This window comes from Necator americanus, chromosome II (genome assembly GCF_031761385.1).
Source record: "Necator americanus strain Aroian chromosome II, whole genome shotgun sequence".
Taxonomy (NCBI): Eukaryota; Metazoa; Nematoda; class Chromadorea; order Rhabditida; family Ancylostomatidae; genus Necator; species Necator americanus.
The window spans coordinates 36,009,351-36,032,807 of record NC_087372.1 but is presented as its reverse complement, the minus strand read 5'-3'; the positions used below and the strand labels follow the sequence as shown (position 1 = coordinate 36,032,807).

Here is a 23,457-nt window from a genome sequence, read left to right as displayed (position 1 = left end):
TTCGTGAATATGCTGATATACTACAGTCGGATCAGAACGAGTGAAGCTCGGTGTAGTTACGTAACGCAGCTGCGCTCGAAGCAGTACGCTGAATCGTAGCGAGGAGGGACCCACTCATCGTTCATACTTCCCACCTCGATCCCAACCCCTAGCTTCACCGCACCGCTTCGAGCACCCTCTGACGCAACTGCACCACCAAGCTTCATTCGTTTTGATCTGACTATACAATGCTTTCTTCAAGAAAAACAGTAATGTTGAACTATAACTAGGTTTCAAATTAAAAAAGTATTCTAAATTATACTAAAAAAAAATCTAAATTTCTTGCAGATCTAAAGGGGAGGACGTTCACATCACTTTACTTCAATAAGAAGTAGAAAAGTGGACAAAGACCAAAAATTACTATCAAGAACAAACTGCGGGTAAAATGTGGTTAGAAGTGGGGGGAGGGCACTAATTGGCGCCCTTAATTCCGGAAGTAAATAACTGAAACAGTCGAGCCCCTAAGACATAAGAATTAGTCTTAGAGAATCTATGACATGTATGCTAAAGCCCTCTCCCGACTACATTTTTCCCTAAACTGCTTCCTCGCAAGACCAAACCTGGAATTGTGCAAACAAATATTGGTTTAATTCGTAAACTTTCACGAATTGTCTTCTCCTGAAGTGTTTCTGATTATTATTGATATTTTCACAACGATTTGGACATTAATAGTCCGTTGAAGCACATTCTAAAAAGTCTTAAATGGACGTCTTTCTCCTCGGACCTTAACATGGAGACGACATGATTTCTGTGGTACCGAGCGGTCGCAACACAGGTTCGAGTCGCGCAGCGTGTATGCGACACCGTTTACGTCAATTACACTACATTACAGTACAAGGAGACAGCTTCTATGTGCACTTTGTGAAAAACCGGCTAGCATGACGTGAATAAGGGAGGGGGGAGGGAGAGAGCAAAAAACTATTCTTTGAAGCGAAAACGAAGAAAAACAGGAAAGAAAATGGGATTCGGTGGGTTATCGTGCAGTGTGTCTCGCTCAGGAGGGGAGAGGTAGGGAGGTGAAGTTCATCATGGACAGAGAAAACGGACCAAGATGAACAAATCTGCGTAACTGGCGTTCTCACGTTCTGTACAGTAGCCATATTTCTTGCCAAGGTGACATTTCCGTACCGATATAATTACATGCAGCAAGGAAGTGTTTTTTAAAGCAGAAAAATAACATTTCTCATGGTGAGAATACGGTATTTGCGATTATTCCAAACAATAATTTTGAAGTAGGGAATGGATAGATTTCTATCCATTTCCTCTCTACAACCACATCTTTTATCTGTGCACAATGACAAGAATAGAGTAGTAGTACTAAATATTACTACTCTTTTGTTATAACTGTGCTATTTAGGTTGTATGGACAAACGTATAAATATGTAATAATCATGTAATATCCATGGAAGTTAGTAGCATTATATTAGTACTCCAATAAATTCTACAATTTCTTCCTGACATATAGTCGGGTCAAAAAGACATGAAGCACGGAGAGTTGCATAAGCGCCTGCGCTCGAAGCGGTGCGGTGGAGACAGCGGTTGGAATCGATGTGGGACCGTGGCGAACTGCGGAGATTGGTGGCAGTAGCGAGGACCGTCACACGACCCCAACCGTTGCGCTTCACCGCGCCGCTTCGAGCGCAGCCGCCTACGCAACTGTCCGCGCTTGATGGCGTTTCGACCAAAATATACCCTCCATTGAGCAGTTAGACATTTTCAACTATTCTTCTCCACATATAGAATAGAATATGAAACTGAAGAATCCCACCTTCTCGTCGCACCTCGTCTTCTGTCTTTGATGGACAGATACCATAGTCGGGTCAAAACGACATGGAGCTCTGTGCAGTTGCGTACGCGACTGCGCTCGAAGCGGTACGGTGCGGGTAGCGGTTAACATCGAAAGAGGACCTCTGCTAATCCTACCTCTAGCACAGCCGTTAGCTTCACCGCGCCGCTTCTTGTCGTTTTGACCCGACTACAGAAGATGGAACCGAATAATCGCACCTCCTCCCCACACCCTCATCTTCTGTTCTGGACTGACCGATAGTACATCTCCCGTTTAAAATGATATTTGAGTGAAATTTTAACCAATAAACGTTCACTTCTTAGATTAAGATTTCCTAAAGGGCTCATCACTCTCTTCGTCTCTCTCCCCACCTGCACCCCGCTTTACTTGATTCCTATGCGGTCTGACCGATTTTGGCTTTGGGATAATTTATACGGCTGTCTATGGGGTAAAAATTGCTTGTAGTACTAATTAACGGTTAAGATGCCCTGTAAATATTCCTTGAGGGATCAATAAAGCAGATGCGATAGAGAACGCTCGGCTTGGGTCAACCTGTACTCTCGTACTACCACAGTTTTGATTAGCTAACCCCATCTCATAAAGTCTTATTCCGCACTGATACGATTAGAACTTCTTACTTTTTCGTTTATTGCTATCTTGCTGTTATTCTGGTTTTTTGTTTACCATTTCTTCTGTTTTCATTATTAACTGCTTCGTTCATGTATTTTTTTTCTCATATGCATATGATTACACTTTCCCCGTCCGTTTTGTTACACTATTCAAGTGATTCGGTTACGAGACGCATACAATTTCATGAAGATTGATGTTAACCTTTAAAACTGCAATTCTTCACACTTCTTTTTTGCTTAACTTTAACAACGACCTGCTTCGGAGAACAATAATGTAATGCCGGGCGTTAAATGGATGTTTTAGTTTTAGACAATATTAGAATTTACGAACATGCACACTTAAAGGTACAAAACCAAAAATTTTAATTTGTTCCAGTCCTATTCGGCTAATACTTTCGAAATGGCAGAGGAAAACACAGTTCTCCTCACTAAAACTTTGGCATAAGCGACAAAGGTGACAAATTAAAAACATCAGCTAGAAAACTTCGCATGAGTAAAATGATTCCGTACTAGATAGTATTCGTCAATCACCTCATATTTGTAGATGTGTTTCGTAATGTCCACAGTTCCTCTAATTCCGCTTCATCTATAACCATGCATGTGTTACTTACCTTCATCTTTATCCGTAACTTCTATCCTCAACTGTCAGCTCTCCTCTCATTCTTCATCTGCTTGCTCAACTAAAAACTAGCATAATTAGCTACTGAGTATTAGCGTCTTTTCCTTTTCGGGAAACTCCAGACATAACCCGTAGGGTGGGTGTAGCGTAAACACTAGTATGTTGTTTTTCTAGCTTCTCACAGAAATATAAGTTCCAGTTAGGCCTATCTAATTCAATCCACACGCATCCATAGGTCATTGTTTTGTGTTTGTATGTTCCTCGTACTCAGGCACGTCCACAAATCCTAATTCTTTTGGTGCGGATATATCTTCGTACAAAGGGCGGGTGTAGTGTAGCGGTTAGAGGTTCCGCTTCCTGCACGATCGATCGAAGTTTGAATCCGCCCTAGTGCTCATTTCGAGCCTTTCATCCCTTCGAAGTCGATAAATTGGTACCAGACTTGTTTGGGAAGATAAAAACACTGACTTGACTCATCGGCTCGCCCCCGCAACTCATTGTATAGGCCAGTCACATTCACGTTCGTAAACCTCAAACGATTCTGAATTGAAGCGAACGTGGTGGCGCATCCCAAGCGGATTGATTAACGCCAGACACTTCATCCTTTATCCCTAAGCCATTCCATCCCAAAAATCGTGTTTTTCATAGCTCTATTAGTTTCCGAGTCGGCTATTGAACACTTTTCCGCAAAGGCATAGCCGTTATCTGAAATGTGACATTGGTGACGACACTTCAACGGAATTTTATTTCCGGAAAATGTTGGGTGACTTCTAACACCTCCACATTCCCACCATAATTTTTTCCAAAGGAGGTACTTTGTTCTAAAGAATGGGTCCTGTACTGTTTAAGTAGAAAATGATGAAAATCCTGCGCGAATCCAATCCAATTACATTTATCCAACCATCTTAACTTACCGCTTTTTCTTTAACCACCATCCTTTTTTTTAAAGAATAACCATATGTTTACTACGGCAACAAATCATTAACACGCCGCTTCCAAGACTTATTTTCCCATCTATTCATTCGAGGAAGGACATCCCGGTGGCCATTCGTTAACTACCATATTTCTCCACGAATTAATGAGTAAACGAGCACGCAACATCGCAAAGAAGTCCCTTAGCCAGTCACCCACAGTACAGTAACTCGCAATGAATCAAACTGCTCTGCGATTTGAAATGATGGAATAAGGAACTACCGAAACTGATGAGAAATGAGAAAACTCGTCAACATACAACAAAACACAGCCGGATATAATCGAAGATAGTGATGGATTACATCAAAATCCTTAACTAGAAAGAATATTCGTGTTTGCATCGAAGCGTAACACACGGGACCATGATGAAATAAGAAAAGAAAAATCTTCGAAATCGTCACTCAAGCAATCATGTTGTACGAGTTGTCGGATGCGATGAGAGGCCGTTGGCACGGAGCCGAGAAATTCACCACCGTCTTCCGTACGGGACCGGTCGGCAAAAAATCTGCCCTGAATTTCGAGTATTGATTCCTTTACCGTAGTGTTATGATCGCTTTGATCTGTTCTTATACGCATTCTATGTCGTGGAATTGTTGTCTGAAGTTCATTTTTCAAGAACGGATCAATTGAGTTCGATTTTAGCGCAATTCCGTCAACGCGATGCTTGTTCGATTTAGGCCCGTCGAATTTTTTTTCCTAGTTTCGTTCATCGATTGCAATGATTAATGGAATTATTAGCGGTGGTGTTTCATTCATTTGTTTATGTTTCAGTTTCTCAAACTTATATTATGTCAAGTGCTATATCCAGAGAACGGGGTAAGTCGAAGCCGTACACTCAAGGTATGTTACGTTCTTGTTTCCTTTTTTTGTAGTTGAACCTCTGGAATTTTCCTCATGTTTTTCTTGTATAGATGCTTTGAATGTTGGCGCTTCGCACCATGCTGGTGCTGCTTCAATGCCGATGGGCGCACCTCAGCCCTCTTTTGCTACCCCTACTATTCAGAATATTCCAGCGCCACAACAAGAATACGATATGACAAGTCCCACGTATGTCGCATCAGTTGTTTTCAATTTCTAGGATTTTATCTTTATTTCTTTTATCAACTGTCTAATATACATTTTCTTCTTCTAGAATGTGTTTACCGGTGGGCACAACGATACATCCGATGGGATACGGTATGTCGTTTCTGCAGCACGGCGGCCATTACGTGGCGAGGCCAGGCAATGGTCAGATTAACAAACCCCAACCCATATTTCTCACTGTTTGACTGATTTGCTTTTCTTTCTGCTTTTTGACTGGTAGATCAAATTCACTAGATGTTGTGTTGTGGTCGATCGATAACGTAACAGTAACAGGGCAGGCAACGAAAAGACCCGCCTGATTTGAGTGTTTGCGGTTCTCACACCCCAGTGAGTTTCATCGCCTCGATGTTCATCTTGCCTTTCTTAGCTCCGCCAACACACATGCGAGCCCAACCACCACAACAGTACTACCAACCGCAGCAGATGTACGTACAACAACAACAGTTGTAAGTACTATTTCTTTACTTCATGTTACAATCACTAACAATTCACAAACTTCCATGGATCATTTTTTCTGTTATTTACCAAGTTTCTATATATCATGTCGCATCTTCTAGCAGTTCGTTGACTTACCACTCATCATTTAAAGGATAAGGTGCTGTGGTTGGGAATGATATTTGTTGTGATTGACCTGGATCTGTTGTGGGTGAGGAGCCAGCAGCTCGTGACGTTCAGAGCAGACTGCCAGCTAACCTTTTGAAGATAATTTTGTTTTCATGTTCAATATTGTTTCGTAAGGGTTGAGATTAGTACAGAACTCATTTCGTTACGTTGAGTTCTTCAGTCATGTTTGCCGGTAAATTTTTGCGGTTCCATGTCGTACCATTAATTTTGAATCGGGACTGGTAGATAGTAAGATTGTTGTCATTAGGTATCATTAATTATATTAGCCGTGAAATCTTTCTGTATCGTTCTCTGAAGTTAGGTTACTGTTTTTCCATAAAAGTAAGTTGTAGAGCCTTTGGTTCTCTTTAAATAGTCCTTGCGACTTTCCAGCTACTTGTTTTTGCTATGCATTCCCCAATTCAAGAAAACCGGCCACAGCATAACTTTACACTAATCAAGGCGTAGTGCTGGCGTTAAATTTTTACACAATTAATGTTAACGTGTTTAAGTGTAATTTATTGTATCCCTGTTTATAGGAGGAATTTTATTTTCTTCAAAGTCTAAAATAATAGATTGGTGAATTTAGAAAACAGAGGAAACGGCGCTGGAGAGTGCTACAGAGCTTTGCTGAAAGAACATTAATTGGACTTCATTGATGTCAGTTCTCCTTTGTCGTGTAAATTGGCGACAAGGGAATTTCTAGAACCTTGTCGGCATCAATCAATAGTTTAGTTATGTGTACAAACAAACTCTGACCGGTTTCACATATATAGATATTTTACAGATATCCTGCATACTTTTTTATAACTTTTGAACGGAATACATTTTTGTTGAGTACATCATGCCGTGTTAGGTGAAGCAAATCCAACTCAGTGGTGTCAATCAATTCTATGCTTTCGCATACCAGTGGTATTGAATGAACTCATTCTCGTATGTGCTTCTCTTTGTTGACTGATGCACTTCTAGCCCAATAATTTGTAGACGCACTGCAACATTGCGGTTCTTCATCATATTTCAAGTTCTAGATATAATTTTTTCCTCTGAAAGAGTCGTGTAGGTGGAATTTCTTTATGTTCCCCCGAAAAAGATGGCAAGATTTTCTAGACCTTGTTGCATAAGCTGTGCTATTTTTTTGCGACTTAGACGTGCCTACATTTATTTAATAATTCTACGTTTTTGTTGTGATGGGTCGCTCCTGCTCTTTACTTGAAAAATATGCATATATATTTATTTATTTATCATACTGTACTTTCTGTGAAACACCGAGGTAGCCCGCGTTTTTTGGAAATCCTTCTAAATCTTTGACAGTTGTAGCGGCTCAACTGCAAATCGATCCACAACTTTTGTGAATAGTGTGGTGCTATACTCGTAATTTTCTCGTTATATAGATTGAATAGATTAATGAGGATTCGCGCGTAAAGCTGTGCGTGTATGCTTTTCAACTTTGGCTGCGTTATGTGTATGTCATTTAGGAACCAAAACGGGAAAAAAGTGCACACGCCTGTTGGTGGATAACGTTTCCCAGATACCATTTCACTGTCATGTCATTTTCAAAATTGGCTCTCTTTTGAATGGCACATCGAGGAATGCTCGCTGTTTCCTCAAGGAATTTGTGCAGAATGCAATATACACCTGACATTTGTTGCTTACTTCGTGCTAGGCAGATTTTTTTTTGTCTCGCATCACCTGCATCGGTCTATCGGCTGTGTACATGTAAATGTATCCATTAATCTTTGTGACCTCGAAAGTGCGGCAGAGTACTAGCACTATCATTTGTCGTGTGAAGGTCAAGAAATTTTGTGAGCGATTATTCAGCTTACACGCTATTGGCTTAACCCTCTCGAAGCTCTTGTTTCCTGTGTAACCGTTATCTCGGCGGCAATTCCTGCTCACAGGTTTCTCTTGTTTCTTGCCCTTTCTTCATTGTGTACGCCGTTCCCAGAAATCTCAACCCTTTCGTTTTTGCTAGGAGCTTTATTGATTCTCAGCTGTGAACAAATGCTGTTTGCCTCCGGGCGGCTCGATTTAATTGCATACAGGTGCCCGGTCTCGTGTTATAAAAAGTACTGCTTTTGTTTCGACGATATCAACATTGAGATCTGGCAGTGTACATTCTCGTACGTTCGGTTGTCTTAAATCATTAATTCCGTTTCAGTTTTCCTGGGCCACAATATCGACAACCTGGAATGGATTATGATCCACATGCAGCAACAATGAGCACAATGTATATGGGTCAACAAATAACGGTTCGTGTGCAATTTTAGTTGCTACTATTAGGTTTTCTGATAGCTGAAGGATTAGCTGTATTTCAGCATCCAGCACCAATACCTATGCAAGCTCCACCACAGCAAATACAGCAACAACGGAATAAAAGTATTTTGACTATACAGGATCCGAACACGTTAGAAGAAGTTGACTTAGGTGCACGTGCTGATGCAGCATCAGAAGCGAAAAAGGATGATACGAAAGGTTCGTTTGATTCTTTGCTTTTTGTACAATTAATTCAAGTACTTTTTTTCGTTACCTAATAAAGTCTAGTTGTACGAATACAATACAAGTAAGAGACGGTAATAATTTTTTTTGGAAGGAAGCTCACCTAAGTTGTGCTAATCTTCTATTCAACAAAAACACATTGTTTCTTATCCTATATTAATGACTAATCTATTGACTGTTAGTATCATTGCGAAACTATCAGGATTAACATCGTGGAGCTCCTATGTAGAGGGAGCGGGACATGGAAATTTATTAGCTTTCTCAAATTGCTGATCGTAGAACAGTATGTTTTTTTTTTAGGAATAAACTCTAGTTTGTACTATTCAGGCATTCTTTGTCCCGTAGAAGCCCAGTACTTGAATATTTATAAAAAAATGGATTTGTACCTCAACAAAATCATCTACCACTTTTCAAAAATGGATTCCTCATTTTCTCCCAGGGAGAAATCTGAGGATGTGTCTCGAAAGATCTTTTTCTTCTTGGATTAGTTCATATTACTGCGCAAACATAATAATCGATAAAAATGTTCAACTGATAGTAATGTTTTTTCAGAACACCAGTAACTGACTCCTTGTGATCTGAGCAAAAGTTTTATTAATGCTTTTGATTACGTATTTTTTAGGGTGTAAATATATCAGATAATATTGTTAACATCATTTTGGCTAAACTCAGTCGTAGGTGGATGACGTAAATATTACTTGATACTGATATCGGTGGAAGTCGTTGAATGCCACTTCGGGTTTCTGTCAGGGTTTAACTTTTTTGCTTCACTTCCTGGGAAAGAGCGCTGCTTAGGACGATTGTCTCTCATTGGTTATCCCTCTGCCTCACGTTCATTTTAAAACGAAAGTGGTAATGGAGCACATAAGTATTAAAGTTAAGAGGTTACCCTGTTGTGACATTTTTGCCAATTTCATCTGATTGTGGTGTTAAACGAACGAAATACCTCTGGTTATATAGTTATGTGCTATTAGGCCTCAACTCATTTTTTTCCCGTTTATTCTTAAGCCCCAACTGATATTCTAAACGTTGTGTCAAGATACGATCTCTTTTTCAGGAAGTTCTCGCTACGTAATCCTGAAACAAAAGTTTATTTCAGTTCATTTTGTTTGATTAGTTGCTCGCAACTCCAAAGTATGCGTTCAGTTCCAGTGAGAATTCACGTGGTAGAATTGAAATTCGCTCATTTCTTCCGTACATCTTAGAACGGATCTTTTTTTTTCTCGAAAGAATTGTTGGATTTGGTACTGCACCATCTGGCACTGGATAGACTTTCTAAACAAAACACAGTTTTGGTGAAGTGAAGTATTCTCTAGGCAGTATGAGAATAGACTGAAGTTTTATAGAAATCTTGTTTTGGCTACAGTGTCAACTAAAAATACAACTGAATTTGCTAGTCTTATTTCTTAACACTGCTCTGTGAGTTAATGTCAGTGAAGAGGAAATATGAGTCAGACCTGTACTAATGAAAACAATTGTTCTTGTACGTGACAAAGCTCTGCGCTGAAATCTTGACTGGGTTTCGTGTTTCATAACTACTAGGTACGTATTACACTTCTATTATTGGTTATTTGTATCATCTTTCGGTCTATTTCCCCTTCGTCAATGGACCATGTCTTACGTTGCATTTTTTTCTGGAGATTAAAAGTTTTTTGGAAAATTTTGGAGATTGAAAGTGATTGGCCCAGACGCTTTAGGAAAACACAGAAAAATTGCGTCATAGAAGTACTTTAGCAATAGCTATGGTTGAAGTATCGAAAAAAAATCGTTTTCGAAACTAAGCTCTCAATGCATCTTTCAAGTAGCATCGTACTTGAAAAGAAAAGATCAATGAGTCGTAAGGTATTGACTCAAAGAATGTTCGCAGTTCGTTAGTTTAACATCAAGGAACATCGAAGAAAATCGATAAGTTACACAACAAGGACTGAACAAATGCTTATAATATGCGTTAAACATTATTCGAAAGGTTTCATGCGGAGGAGCATATGTTATAGTCATTGTGTACTGTGTTAAAAGCAGTTGTCGTGGCATTAATCTCACTCTGCTGTGGCTTTCTGACTACAGTAAATTAATACAGAAATTTGTTGTAATATTATCGAATTGAGCAAGAGTGACTTGTTGTTTTTCAAGTTTTTTTTGTTGGTAATTTAGCCGAATAATGTTAAGTGTATGACTAGTTTCGTCTATGTAATGTCTATAATGTCTATGTTTGCAAATATCTCATTACGGTCTACATCGCTATTGTTTCGTTGGTTAGATCAATTCTGAGAATTTTTTTTTCTCGAGAACTAGCAGCTGTAAAGTAAACGTCTGATCGTTTCGATATCAGTATCCGACGCTAGGAATTCATTTAGAGCATTATACATTCAATTTATTAATTCATTCATTTTATAGGGCGGAAGGATATAGATGAAACTGAACAAAAGAAGTCGGAAGTGATGCGGCAATTTACTCGACAACTTCAAGAACGGAATGAAATGGATCAAGCAGAGTCAGCAGCAGCAGCCACATCAACTCCCTCTTCAACAAAATCAAGTAAGTTTAGGTACGGCTTCCAGATCCTTTTATTAAACGCTTTATTTCCATTTTTTTTAGATTCAGTTCCACCCGAACCTCCTGCCGAGGCAGCATCCAGTTCACCACCCCCTACAGAAGAAACAAAACCTATAGAGAAGGAACCCACACCGGAAGTTCCAGAACCTCCGACGGAAGAACCTGCACCAGAAGCAAAGCCGGCTGAGAAGGAAGCTGAGCCAACTTCTGATGAGCCTGCACTCGCCGTCGAAAGTGTAGCAGATGTAGTCGTCGAAGATTCGGAAGCTGCTGCCGAACATCCGGAACCTAGCACGACAGCAGAAGAGGAGATTACGGTAGTGACACCATGACTTTACATTTTCTTTAGTCAAACCTAGTGTTTTAGCCACCAGTTGAAGAGGAAGAGAATGCTCATTCATCAGCGGCCGCTACTCCTGAACTTCCTACCGAAGAACCCGAAGATGAGAGCACCAAATCCGAGCTGTAAGTGTCTCGACGTTCTGTTTTCTTCTCTAATCCGATTTGGTTCAAAGAAGTACTATTTGCTTGAATATGTAACAGAAGCTACATCAACATCTCTACGTTACTTTCTATGAAATTATTCACGATCTAGTAGTTCCTCCTCGCTATAAGGTGGAATTACGGGACGTTGAAGCTGTTCTGAATGCCAGCAAATAGATAGTTTGTGATGAATGTCTTGAAGGAAATTTACACCGTCATGCAGCCCTTGAACTGTTCTGACAGTGATTTATTGGCAGTCATTACATTCATGCCTGCATCGGATCGGCGATTAACCTTTTTGAGTTGCTAGCATAGTGCATCCACCCCAACATTGATGAGGTTAAGTGAATAACGTTGATGCGTGGGATTGACAGAGAGGACCGAATGCACACATTTTGCCAGTAGCATTATGTTTTCGTCTTTTTTTAAAGATGCTTTTTTAAATTGTGTTTAAAGTGTCCGAAGAACTAGAATTAAAAAAGTCATGTAAAAAAGGAAAACTCCACGTGCTAGAAAAGAGGACATGTGTTATGTAATAAAGGGCAGAAATGCTGTTTTCTGCCCAACAAGGAGATCAACCTCGACATAGATTAGTAGAAAGCCGAAGTTTTTCCATGATTGTGAGAACACGCAGGAGATTCACACTTTATGTTATAGTGAAGAGTGTTCTCTAGAGTGGATCCACTGCTTTTTGACGTGAGCTCCTATTACATTAGGTTAAAAGACACTTCAGTGAGGCCTTGAATAAGCAAACATAACTAGTTTTGCCAGTTTGGACGGAAACATTTGGAAGAGTTGACTAGAGTTGAACAAAACAACGTGAAAGTGGAGGAAGATTAGCTGTGAAGCTGGAGAGTTGAGCGAAACGTGTCAGCTATGTTTAAGTTAGGGTTCGATTACTTCGAGATTATTCTCGATGGAGTTTTTCGCTCAAAATTACATTTTTTGAAGAAGTATATGATTAGGAAATTGCAATCAATGATTAGAAAATCATTTTTGGGTTCTATTTTTTCCTAACTAGAACCATTTATAAACGTTGTATTCTTCCCAGTTAATATCACACTGATTTTTTGCTGGAGTTGCATACGTTGAATTGAGATGACTCTTCTTATTATGTGTGTTACAAAGAATAGTATAAATCTCATAATATGCGACATCATACTTTTTGTTAATCTGAAAGGCAGGAAAAAAATTCGAAAAATAAGCTGATGAACTGCAGAAAGACCACCTAAGAAAGGAATTTGGCGAGTTGCACTTTCGCATTACACGCGTGTTTGGATCTTCCAAATTAAAGTTGACATTGAGATGGAACTCGTACCATATTCATTTGATGTGAACTTCATGGAATGCAACTTCAAGTTTTTTTTATTGAGTATTAAAGAATCTAAGGGCTCATGAAATGTGAAGAACAGGAAATTCGATTCAACTTGTCGGCTTTAACGCCACACTTAGTGCCAGTCACATTCTTGCTTGTTGCGATTTTCTTAGAAGGACACCGAGTTGAACTTGTTAGGAATTTTGGAGGTTTCAAATTGAACAGGATTTTGCTTCGAATATCAAATAAACAACAATAATAAGAACCCATACAAACGTTTTCATGTCATGTTGGACATTTTTCTCGTCGATAGCAATGATACTTGCTGAGCTCATTCCTAAGAGTAGATATCCAATTGGGACCCAACTGATTTTGGGTTCGCTCCAACACGCTGCGGGTTTAATCCGACTCTGAGAAGTGAGATTACACTGATAAGGTTTACACATCTTGATTCCATGAGATTCGAGTTTGCTAGCGAGTTAAAATCCCTTCTGATAAATAAAAAAGATGATCGCGTATTTTATGACATTCATGCAATTGTTTATAAAACATCTAACAAAGAGAGTCATCTCAAGCCAAAATACTCCAAGGAAAAAAAAAACTCCAGGCATGTTATGGATTTTAACTGTGAAGAATATAAGGGATGGGCTAATATGCTTTCAGTAGCAAAAAATCCCTGAAGATGAATGTCGGACACTGGTATACAAAGTCACCAATGAGCTTGAGGTGTGTAGACATTGAGCAGTTAACCTGTCTACTACCTAACTGTTCTGAGTCTCCATGATTCAAGCTCACTGTCGTCTATTTGCACGTAAATTGCACATACAGATAAGGCTGCACTACCTGATAACACTTTGCGGTTGGAAAGGTCTGCTTGTTACCATATGCAGAATTCAATGCGAGAAGAGCTGAGCGAATTTCTTAAAATCCTAAAAGAGCTACAATCGTTCAAGGAACTGCCTTCGATTTGTGGCGTAAAAATTAATTGGATAGAAAAGATTAATTTAAATGTTCATCTTCATCAGCATATTTCATAAGACATCAGCCTTTTATGAATCCCTGGTAGGAGGGAAATGGTAGCCTGGAAGTATTGTAGGAGTCTGCACTTTTGTAGTTTTTCATAATGTTGTTTTTCTTTTATCGGTCTGTCTTGCTTACTTAGTTCATTTGAAAATTTGGCTTGTCGTAATTTCCTTATATAGAATCTTAAAATCCGTTATCTCCATCCCAATGAATAAGTGCGTAAAATCCTTGTAGAAGAATTCCTTGAACTGAGTGGTTTAATTTAAAGTTTGAAAAACGCTGTCTTGAGAGGTGTACTGTCTAACAAAGCGGATTTCGTACCTATTCGTGCCACCCTGTAGGAGGAGAGGGAATCTTTTTTTTCCACGCAAACATTTTTCCAGAGACGGTGTTTCATCAGTTTTTGCATTGTAACCCTTTCAGTTCGATCTGCTATTCACATATTATTTGGCTAACACATGGGCCGTAGAATCTATCCACGGGAGCGTATTCTTAAAGGTACTTTTCCGCTGCCCGCTACCTCTGTCGCCGTGGCGCTATGTGGAATCAAGTCATGTCATAGATGCTAGGTATTATTGATGTTAACCTTGACACCGTGAAAGGGGGTGTCCCTGCAGCATTCTGCATGGGTTTGAAGGAATTTGCGCGGAAACGAGTTTTTCGCCGGCCCCTATATTGATTACATAGCGATCCGCGTCTCTAGTGTGTAGTGAGTGACCGTTGGATGGACACTGCTAGTTAGACTGAGCACTTTAGGTCCCTGTCACCATGTGGTTGCTACGATATTTCCAGATGTTAGTTCTTATATTGATTCGTTCTGAAAGTGTATTCCAAACAGTTATACCAAATGTGTTATTGTGTTCTTTTAGAGCACCACCGGAGACCGTCACATCCGCAACAACAGTCACTACGGACCAACCGTCTGTTGCCGACATAGAACCGGAGGAGTCTTCAGTGGATGCTGTTGACACACCGGATGCTCCAACACCAGATACCGAAGAAGAGGAGAGGCGTAAAGCTGAGGTGAGTGGTCTGAGAGAGGTTTTTTTTAGCGTTTTTTTTTTCTTCACCAACCTTTTTTTCCGCATAGGAGGAGGAAGAAAGGAGACGACTGCGTGAAACTGAACTCGATGCTCAGCTGCAGTTACTAGAAGCAAATCCAGCCGAAGTTGACAAAGAGAATTTGATCTATGGAAGGGCATTCTTATATTGCGTTAGGGATATTGAAAAGGCAGGAATCTTTTGAAACCACCTTTTGAAAGACAGAAATATTTGTATTTTTCCAGGAGTTCAAACGATGCCCATGCCCACTTAGCCATGATAAAATTGTTCAACTAGGCATTGATCTAAATTCGATGCCAAAGGGGAGCGACAACAAGAAGCAGCACAACTTTATTCCACCATGGATGAACCCGTCTCGACAATCGAACAAACCCTCGAACCGGCCGGTACGGTTTTTCTTCCCTGTTCTCCTAAGAGTTAATCCTCTCCTATTTTTTTTATGTTGTCGAAAAGGGATATTTGTATTTTTAGCGCTACTCTTACTTAAGTTTAAGAAAAACCAGTAATTCACTATTCCTGATTTTGTTAAGACTCCTGTTTTTTGTTATGATTACTATAACTCCGTAGTGCTGGCGTGGTTTATGGCATATTCTGCAAAACGTAGATAGTTAGGAAAGAAATACAAGAGAATTACAAAGAACATTATGACAATCTAGAGTCAGAGCCTAGATCGTTCAGAAATGTTTTCTTATCTGCCTCCATAGCAGTATATAGAAAAGATCCAAAAATCTCTTCACGAGTTCCTTTCTTCGTGATCGGAGATCAAAATCAGCAAACAATATATTAGCCGTTTGGAATCTGTAATATCTTCACTAACAATTTGATGATGACATATTTCCACCATTTTGATCATGTTCAGAAGGTTCTACGCCGACAGTTTTCCCTTTATTTATTTATTTGTTTATTTTTTTTCTGCTATCCGTTCCTTCCGATTGTTATATGATTGTAACCTAAATACTCGGTAGTCATGCAGCTGACTTTTCACTTGAATGCTATCGGTTCGTGATTGATAGGGTGTGGTGTGGTGGATGCATGATTGTGTAAACAGGGCAGGGATAGATTTCGCATTTGAACCGGAGATACGGCTAAAACTTTGTAGTTTGAATTAATTCAGCAGATAATGCTGCTCCAAATAGCTCCACTCTCTTCTGTTTTGGGGATTTCTGCAAAGAACATTACACCATTAGAGCATAATTTTTTTTCTTTAAATTCCAGTATGGTGGTCGATATTCTCATAACGACCATCGTGGTGGCAAAGGCGGTGGGAACAAGAAGTTCCCTCCGTCGGCTAGGCCATCGATCGAACGAAATATCGAACGAGCTATCCCGCTACACAAAGCTGAACATGCATGGAAAGCTGAGAAGATCCGACCGGAAGATCTGGAGAAGGAGGAAGCCAGGGTCAAGGCAAGTCCATAGAATAATCTATAATTTCTGATGAGTTTTGGCCCTTATTTTTGATATTTTCAGCTGTTGCTGAAGAATGTTCGATCTTTGATGAACAAAATTACTCCGACTACAAAGGACGAACTGATAAGGGAGTTCCTCTCCTACAATGTCTCGTCAAGCCAAGAACAGCTGACCTCTGTATGCGTCTTATCTTGTTTTCTGTGGCTTTCTCCGAGAAAGAAACGATGAGTTCGGTTCAGGTGATCAATATTATCTTCGATAAAGCCGTTGAAGAACCGAAATTCTGTCCAATCTATGCCGAAGTTTGCAAACAACAGGTATACGCTTTTCCTTTTTGCTTCCATTGAACTGTTATAACTTTATGAGATGCGATTATGCTACTGGATTGCATCACTTTGAGTTCCCTAAGTGCCCACATTACTTTGTATACACGGACGTAACACATGACGAGGGTGTGCATTGCACGTGGATAGTCAACAAAAACAAGAGAAGAGCGTCATTGTACCATTACGACTTTGGTGCTATGAGAGATTTGGGGGGTTTGCTGGGATCCAGTGATTGAAAATGTGCTTTGGTTTTTTTTACTGATGAATTTTGAAAGAACTAAGAAAATCTAGTTGTTCGTCATTTTCCTTTCAAATCACCTCTATCTGTGACATCTTTCATTCATAATCACATGTGAAATCAATTGTAAGTATCGAATAGATGGATGACATCATTCTGTCATTACTTCTTTTGAATATGAAATGTGAAACATATGGTCTTGGGGACTTGCTTTATGTTGAGAACACGTTTGTAGGAGAAGCAGAACTAACAGACAAAAAGACTGTTCTCTTGCATCGTTTCCTGCATTTTCTTAGGAAAAAACTGGCTAATCTTCGTCCAAAAGGGACTAGTTGAGTTCGAACCCACTTTATAAAGAATTCATGTATGGGTGGAAGAAGTCTTGGGTTTTCCTTTTTTAAGTTTTTTTTCTTCAAAATGATGCTTTAAATGGTAACGATATTTTACAGTTTCTTTACTGTCGTTTACTCACAAGCCAGCAACGTGGTTTGTCTGTACACAAATACACAATAAATAGTTTGCAATCATCATTAGACCCAAAGTGTTTTTTTATTGAACCCACATTTGATACGATATACGTCATGTTCTCAGCTTACGTGTTTTTATTACGCGCATTCTGAGCATAGGTTATGCAAGCTATATGACAGGGACTTGCGGGACTTAGGGTACAAAACTGTGTTTCTTGGAATGAGTTCTAGTTCTCTCTAAATATCCTAGTGTAAATTTCTTACAATATTTTTCTGGTATTCCTCTTTTTTTTTGAATTTAGCGCTCATCCAGCCGATTTTTCCCCACAGAGCACTTAAGTTTCTCATTTGTCTAGTAAGATTTAGATACCCACAGGCAATTTAAGCTTGAAGATTTACGATAGAATCATGTATACCACGCTATGGATATAATTAGGGACAATTATATATAAATATAATTTTATAAATGAAAATGTAGAACCACCTACAAAGAGAGCTTCAAGAGAGGTCGCAATTATTTATTGCAGAAATACAGCATTTAATCTCATTACATCTGTTTTACGTGGTCTTCAGCTCATGATTTGACGTCACTCGCCAATAATTCTGCCCTTTGCTAGAAAGGAAATAAGAATTGTCTATGCCCGCTTCTTCAGAAAAGAGGTTCACTCAGGGGGAGTGCAGACTACTTCATTTCGAGGGGATTTGAAAATGTTATGAATTCTTTAAGATTATCAATGGTTCGACATAAACGTGGTTGAATAATATTTTGAGTCATCATTTAGTGTTAACATAGTAATCTCGATAAGAAGTAGTATATTTTAGTTCCACAAAAAAAAAACTTCTATGCCGTCAATTAGGTTTTTACGTCTACTAGATCCTATATATATATATATATATATATATATATATATATATATATATATATATATATATATATATATATATTTCGTGCAAAAATTTCCTAGTTGAGAGGCTCAGTGATGGTGTCTCGCTAAAAAAAAAGAATTGTTAGCGCACGTAGTTTTCTAGTCTTTTCATTTCACTAGATCGACTGTGAGCTTTTCAGGTTGACAAAGAGCTTAAAGAAAATTCAAAGCTTTCATTATGTCGTAATGCACTTCTCAATCGAGCTCAGGAAACGTTCGTTAACAAGACATGGGAAGAGGAGCGAAATGTGAAGGTAGCGAAAAATTTCATTTAGATGCATATTTTTTTGGAGATTGAGTTTTCTGCTCAGGTGAAAGCAATCGATGATGAAGAGGATCCAAAGAAGAAGCTCCAAATGCAGCTTGATTTGCAAGAGGCCGATAACAAATTCCGGCGGAGAAAGTTTGGAAATATTACGTATGTTCATTGTTTTTAAGAGTTGAGAAGGATTTTTTTTTTTTGTGTACGTGCCAAAAATTCTTCGTCAGAGCTGCTTTCTTAGTTTAAATGGCATTTACTTCAGTCGCTAGTTTCCTTTACTTTCTTCCTAAGTTGATATCTATAGGTTCATCGGACAATTGTACCGCCAATCTCTTTTATCAACAAAGATCGTGCAATGGTGTTTGTTTGACTTGATCAAGCACTCACACCGAAATCCTGACACAGGAAAGCTTCCCGAGCCTCCATTCGATGAGGTAACCTTTTTTGTATTATCGTCCTCTTTTCAAAAAAAAAAAATCCCTTTTCTAAAACTTTTTTTTAAGTATATTTATTGTTCCAAATGAATTTATTTCATTTTTATTTTTAGTTTTTTTTTTCTTAAAACAAATGAGGGAAAAGACAAGAAGACCATTTAGGAATCTCTCCAATGCGCTATTCAACTGATTGAAAGTCTTGGAAAGCAACTCGATATGTCTACTCCGGAATTTAACGGAAAGGAGTACCTCGACCAAACGTTGAAACATCTTGAATGTATATCAGGAATGTGCACTAACAAAATTAGGTAGATTATAATGGTTTTTTGAGTTTCCTTCCAGAAATTTATGCTCACTTTCTCAGGTTTATGATAATGAATGTTATTGAACTACGACAAAATCGGTGGATACCCCGGAAAGGTGTTGACCAGGGACCGAAGAAGATCGCCGAGATTCATAATGAAATCAAGAGAGAGCAGATGGAGAACCAACTGCAACGGGATCAGGTTAGATTTTTCCTCAATGATTTTGGACGTAAATTGTCCTAAGAATTCATGTCTTTTCTAACTTTTGTTTCTAACGGTTTGACAAAATTTCTCCTTAGATTCCTATATTCTTTGTTATATATCCTTTTACGAAAGGGCTACCTCAACTTTCCTAGTCTTTTTTCCTGCAAATTTACCTGGAATGTAGGGGATTTTTCGCTTACACTAACCATGAACACATATATTCATAGCATGCAACAGCTATGAATATATGAGTTCATGGTTAGTATAAGCGCACTCGCACATCCAAATAATTTTTCCTACCCTTTTATATTCCCATCGCTACTGTAGTTTTTTTTTTCTTCAACATTATCTTTCTCGAGTATAATCTAATTAACAGTTGGATTGTTTTGTTTGTTTGCGTGAACTTCTATTTCTGATTGTATCTAACTGACCTGCTTTTTTTTTTAGTATGATAGAAAATTGCGAACGGGAGGAAGCACTTCACAACACGGTCGAAATCCACCTGTCGCTCGAAATTCTCTTGACAATAGATTTGGAGGCGGAGCGAAAGGAGGAGATCGACGGTCTATTGCAGCGTCGAAAGCCAAACAGACCCCATCGAGTGTTCAACCGAAGAGTGTTAGTTTGTTATTAAAGGTAAGCGTAGTGTTATTAGTTCTAGAGATGAACCTAGTGTTTTTCATTTTTAGGGTGACAACTCATTAGGAGGTGCTAGAAAAACATGGCATCAAGGATCAGGTGGTGGTGGCAACTCCTCCACCACAGAAACGGCAAAGGCTGGTTGGCAAAAGCCTGGACGAGAAGAAGCGCAACGAAAGGTTGGTATCTTAAAAGTGTTGGTTATTGGATAATATTTAGTTTACGCAGTGAGTGGTATCCTCAGACCACCTTTTGCACCTTCTCCACAAATATCCACCTTATATTTGTTATCCTTTCCTTGTGTCACTTCGAAGGTTCTAAACTTTCTTGTGATCAAACTAACCTTATTGGTTCTGGAGTACATCCACTGAAGAATATAATATGAAAAAAGTAATGTTTTGGTTCCCTATGAATTCTCTTTCTTCAGAACTCCGGCGTAGATGAGCGAGCAGCCTCATTAGCAGCTGCTAAAACGATATGTTCCGGGAAAACTGAGTCTACACCGGTGGGTTTCTCGCGTTTAATACTTCTTAATTTCCAAATCGTGCGTTACAAAATTCAAATTATGCTAAAAAAATATGCTTATTATTATTACTTTTGAGTGTCTCAAGTTTGAGAAATACGTTTGAAATCAAAATTTACAAATGCCTGTGCAACTCTTCTTTCCACAATGGGTTACTTTGTAGCAATTAATTTTAGTCTTTCTAGAAATATTTGTGATTACCGCCGAGTACTTTTTTCTATTCATAACAGATCTAGCTAAACTACAAACAACTAAAATTTCTATTATTACTGCTCTGTTTTTTCCAGGAGACAGACTCCGAAGAGGTGAAAGCTTTGCGCGAAGAGAAATATCAAAAGATCGGTAAAGAGGTTGGCGCTGTTTTGGAAAGTTATGACGAAGGGGATATGAAACTTGAGGAGGTTTGTCATTATCATCCTTTTTAAAGGGAAAATGCAGCTGAAACAAATAAGTTCCATTATATTACAGTGCGTGGAAGACATCACTAAAATAGTAAACAGTGAAAAGTACGGATGTCCAAGTGTTAACGAAGTGTTCTACCGGTTTACGGAATATGCCGTCGAAAAGGTAAGTTGTACCAACTCCTTATTCGACTACTTTCTTTTGCGGAAATACAAGCTTTTATATTTTTTTAAAATATACTAGTTCACCGGAACTTGATATTTCTTTTGCGTGAATTATTTACCATAATCTTTCAAGGTCCGGAAACCGCAACTTCCTAAACTTGGACACATGTTATGCCTTGCGTTGCAGACTCCTGAGACAAAACAGGAGGCTTTGGCAGGGTTTGTTACAATTTCGCTACATTACTTTGCAATTTTATCACCTTTTCTGGAATATCTTATGCTTCCGATTGCAGAATGGCACGATACTGCGCATTGGCTGTCGAGGCTGAGATGTGGATGGATATTCCTGACATCTGGTGCAAATTAGCCGATGTAATTACTTATTTATCCATTGATTTCTCATTTGCTTTTTTTTTTACAGATTTTTTCTTATACCTTCATTGTTTAGCTGCTGGTAAACGCTGTGTACTGTGATCCCAATTTAACGTCTGGCTCTCGACCGTCCTTCAAGGATTTCACGAATGTGTTCATAGAAGCTTCAAAAGATGACCGAAAAGACAAGTCATTTGAGCTGCTGGTTATTTCATTGAGACGAATGGTTAGTTTAATTTCAGAGAATGTGACTTTTTTAAATGGTTCTATAAGATCATACATTTTTCGACAGGCAAATCTGCTTGCTTTACACATTTTGTTTTTGTTCGGTTGGATTTCGGAAGCTTCTAATTGTGGAAGCATTTTGATGTGATTTACATCTTTGAAATACTTTTCTTTCATTTCTTGGAAACGTCCAAATGTCCTATAAATCTCTTTATGAAGTCGTCTAGCATAAAATTTCTAAATCTTTACCGTTATGACATTTTTTTTTCGATTTTATCTTCTATGTAACTTTTTGGCAGTTAATCCTTGCGACTTGATTGGTATAGGACATCAGTCTTCACAAACCGCTGCTTATTTTGTATTACAACTCTAAAAAGGCTCGCTGCCAGAACTAATGAAAGCGATATTTAAAAAAAAAACCATAAATCTAAACCCCAACATCTATCATTAACTTTTCTTCTTAATTTTCAAGAAAACAATTTGTGCTCTTGTAGACGGAGATGAACGCAAAAGTAGATGCACACGATCACGCGACGATGTCTTCGTTTGTGTATCAGGATGAGGTTTTGCCATCCCTCCAAAATATCGATCGGGTTAAGTTGGATAATGCATTACGGGCGTGCCGACCCGAAGTGCCTGGATTCGAAGACCTGTACGCGGTGTTACATCATCATTAACCAGTGCGTGTGTTAAATGTGATTGTTTTTCTTTTTCTTTTTTGTTTGTTCATTAGAATGAAGCGAAATACGCCTTTCTACTCAACATAAAGCTGGTTGTACTTGTGCAAGCAGCGCTGGCTGCTGCCTAATAGCTGCATGCACAATTTCCCTTCGCTCACATTGTTCATCGTTCCACTGTATTTGATATGATATGTCCGTTTTATTATGGTTCATTTCATATCTGCACTATCATGTTTTATGTAGTCATTGTTAGGTTTAATTGACAAAATTCACGTCAATTCTACTCTCCAAATTTTGCCAAATTATTTTAATTCTCCTTCGTTGTCCCAAGATTACTGTGGTTCGCCGTGCTGCAGGTGTTTTGCTAGTCAAATACGCTCCTATCTGCTAGGCCGTCGGTTCTTCTTATAATCGTCTTCAAATGAATTGCTCCCCTGATATGTTTCACTTTCATGCTTGCTTGTCGCGTTCTTCCATATATACACACGAAGCACACAGGCCTAATCATAGAATTGTTGCTGTTTTGCTGCTGGGGTATGTCTATCTATATATTTGATACACTCTAACTGCTACAATACATACATACACCTGTTGTTGATGCGTTTTCGCTTCATCTAGAGTTATCTAGAGTTCTATACGACATTATGATTATTATGATTATGTTATGATTGCGATGGTTCTTCGTTTGTTTGTTGTTTACAATTTTTCCTTGTATAATGTGCGTGTGTGCTGCTTTTCTGCTGCTTTTTTTTTCGTCGCTCGCCCGCTCGCATCTTACCACCCGTATACATGTCCGGTTTGTCAGTGGTCGTATCCAAGCTCCTTCATGCTTTTCTAAAGTGTTGGTTGGTGTCCTGGCGGCCCATCGAAAACAGCTGGGTAGTTACTGTAGTGTAAACGAATTATTATATACTCGTTACGATCGAATTATGAATATTAATTCGCCAGAAGAAACCCTGTTGTTGTTGACTAGGTATGCAATTGTTTCATATATTCATCATATACCGTAGCTCTTACGTATTGAGTGTGGTAATTCTCGATGGGTCCTTTTCCTTTTTTTATGTCTATTATTTTCAATTTCGTTCATCCTTCGTTCATTGATTGATTGATTGATATTAATTAATTGGTGAAATCACGCATTGTTTGATTCATGATCATGATAATAATCTTTCCTAGAGATGCCTCGTGACGTTGACGGGTTGACGGCGTCCGTCAAC

At 38.8% G+C, this 23,457-nt stretch overlaps 1 protein-coding gene across 3 annotated transcripts; it reads left to right on the top strand.

Moving 5' to 3' along the window:
- Positions 1-4,456: 4,456 nt before the first annotated feature.
- Positions 4,457-22,237, top strand: RB195_020531 (uncharacterized protein; the record flags this gene model as incomplete). 3 transcript variants are annotated; one of them, XM_064188879.1, is made up of 32 exons in its annotated part: positions 4,457-4,537; positions 4,662-4,722; positions 4,817-4,885; positions 4,957-5,092; positions 5,178-5,221; positions 5,496-5,574; positions 7,890-7,980; positions 8,047-8,107; positions 8,156-8,203; positions 10,622-10,762; positions 10,823-11,097; positions 11,148-11,245; positions 14,471-14,624; positions 14,692-14,832; positions 14,888-15,049; positions 15,879-16,070; positions 16,134-16,250; positions 16,313-16,390; positions 18,171-18,284; positions 18,342-18,448; positions 18,597-18,726; positions 18,889-19,034; positions 19,091-19,232; positions 19,683-19,871; positions 19,925-20,053; positions 20,302-20,379; positions 20,685-20,798; positions 20,866-20,964; positions 21,097-21,182; positions 21,257-21,335; positions 21,412-21,561; positions 22,055-22,237. In XM_064188879.1, 32 exons carry the CDS (start codon positions 4,457-4,459, stop codon positions 22,235-22,237), a joined length of 3,774 nt encoding a protein of 1,257 aa, XP_064044759.1. The 3 variants fall into 3 exon arrangements, with proteins under 3 accessions (XP_064044759.1, XP_064044760.1, XP_064044761.1); XM_064188880.1 differs by having other exon boundaries at positions 5,178-5,272; XM_064188878.1 differs by lacking the exons at positions 4,457-4,537; positions 4,662-4,722 and having other exon boundaries at positions 4,834-4,885; positions 5,178-5,272; positions 8,047-8,203.
- Positions 22,238-23,457: the final 1,220 nt, after the last annotated feature.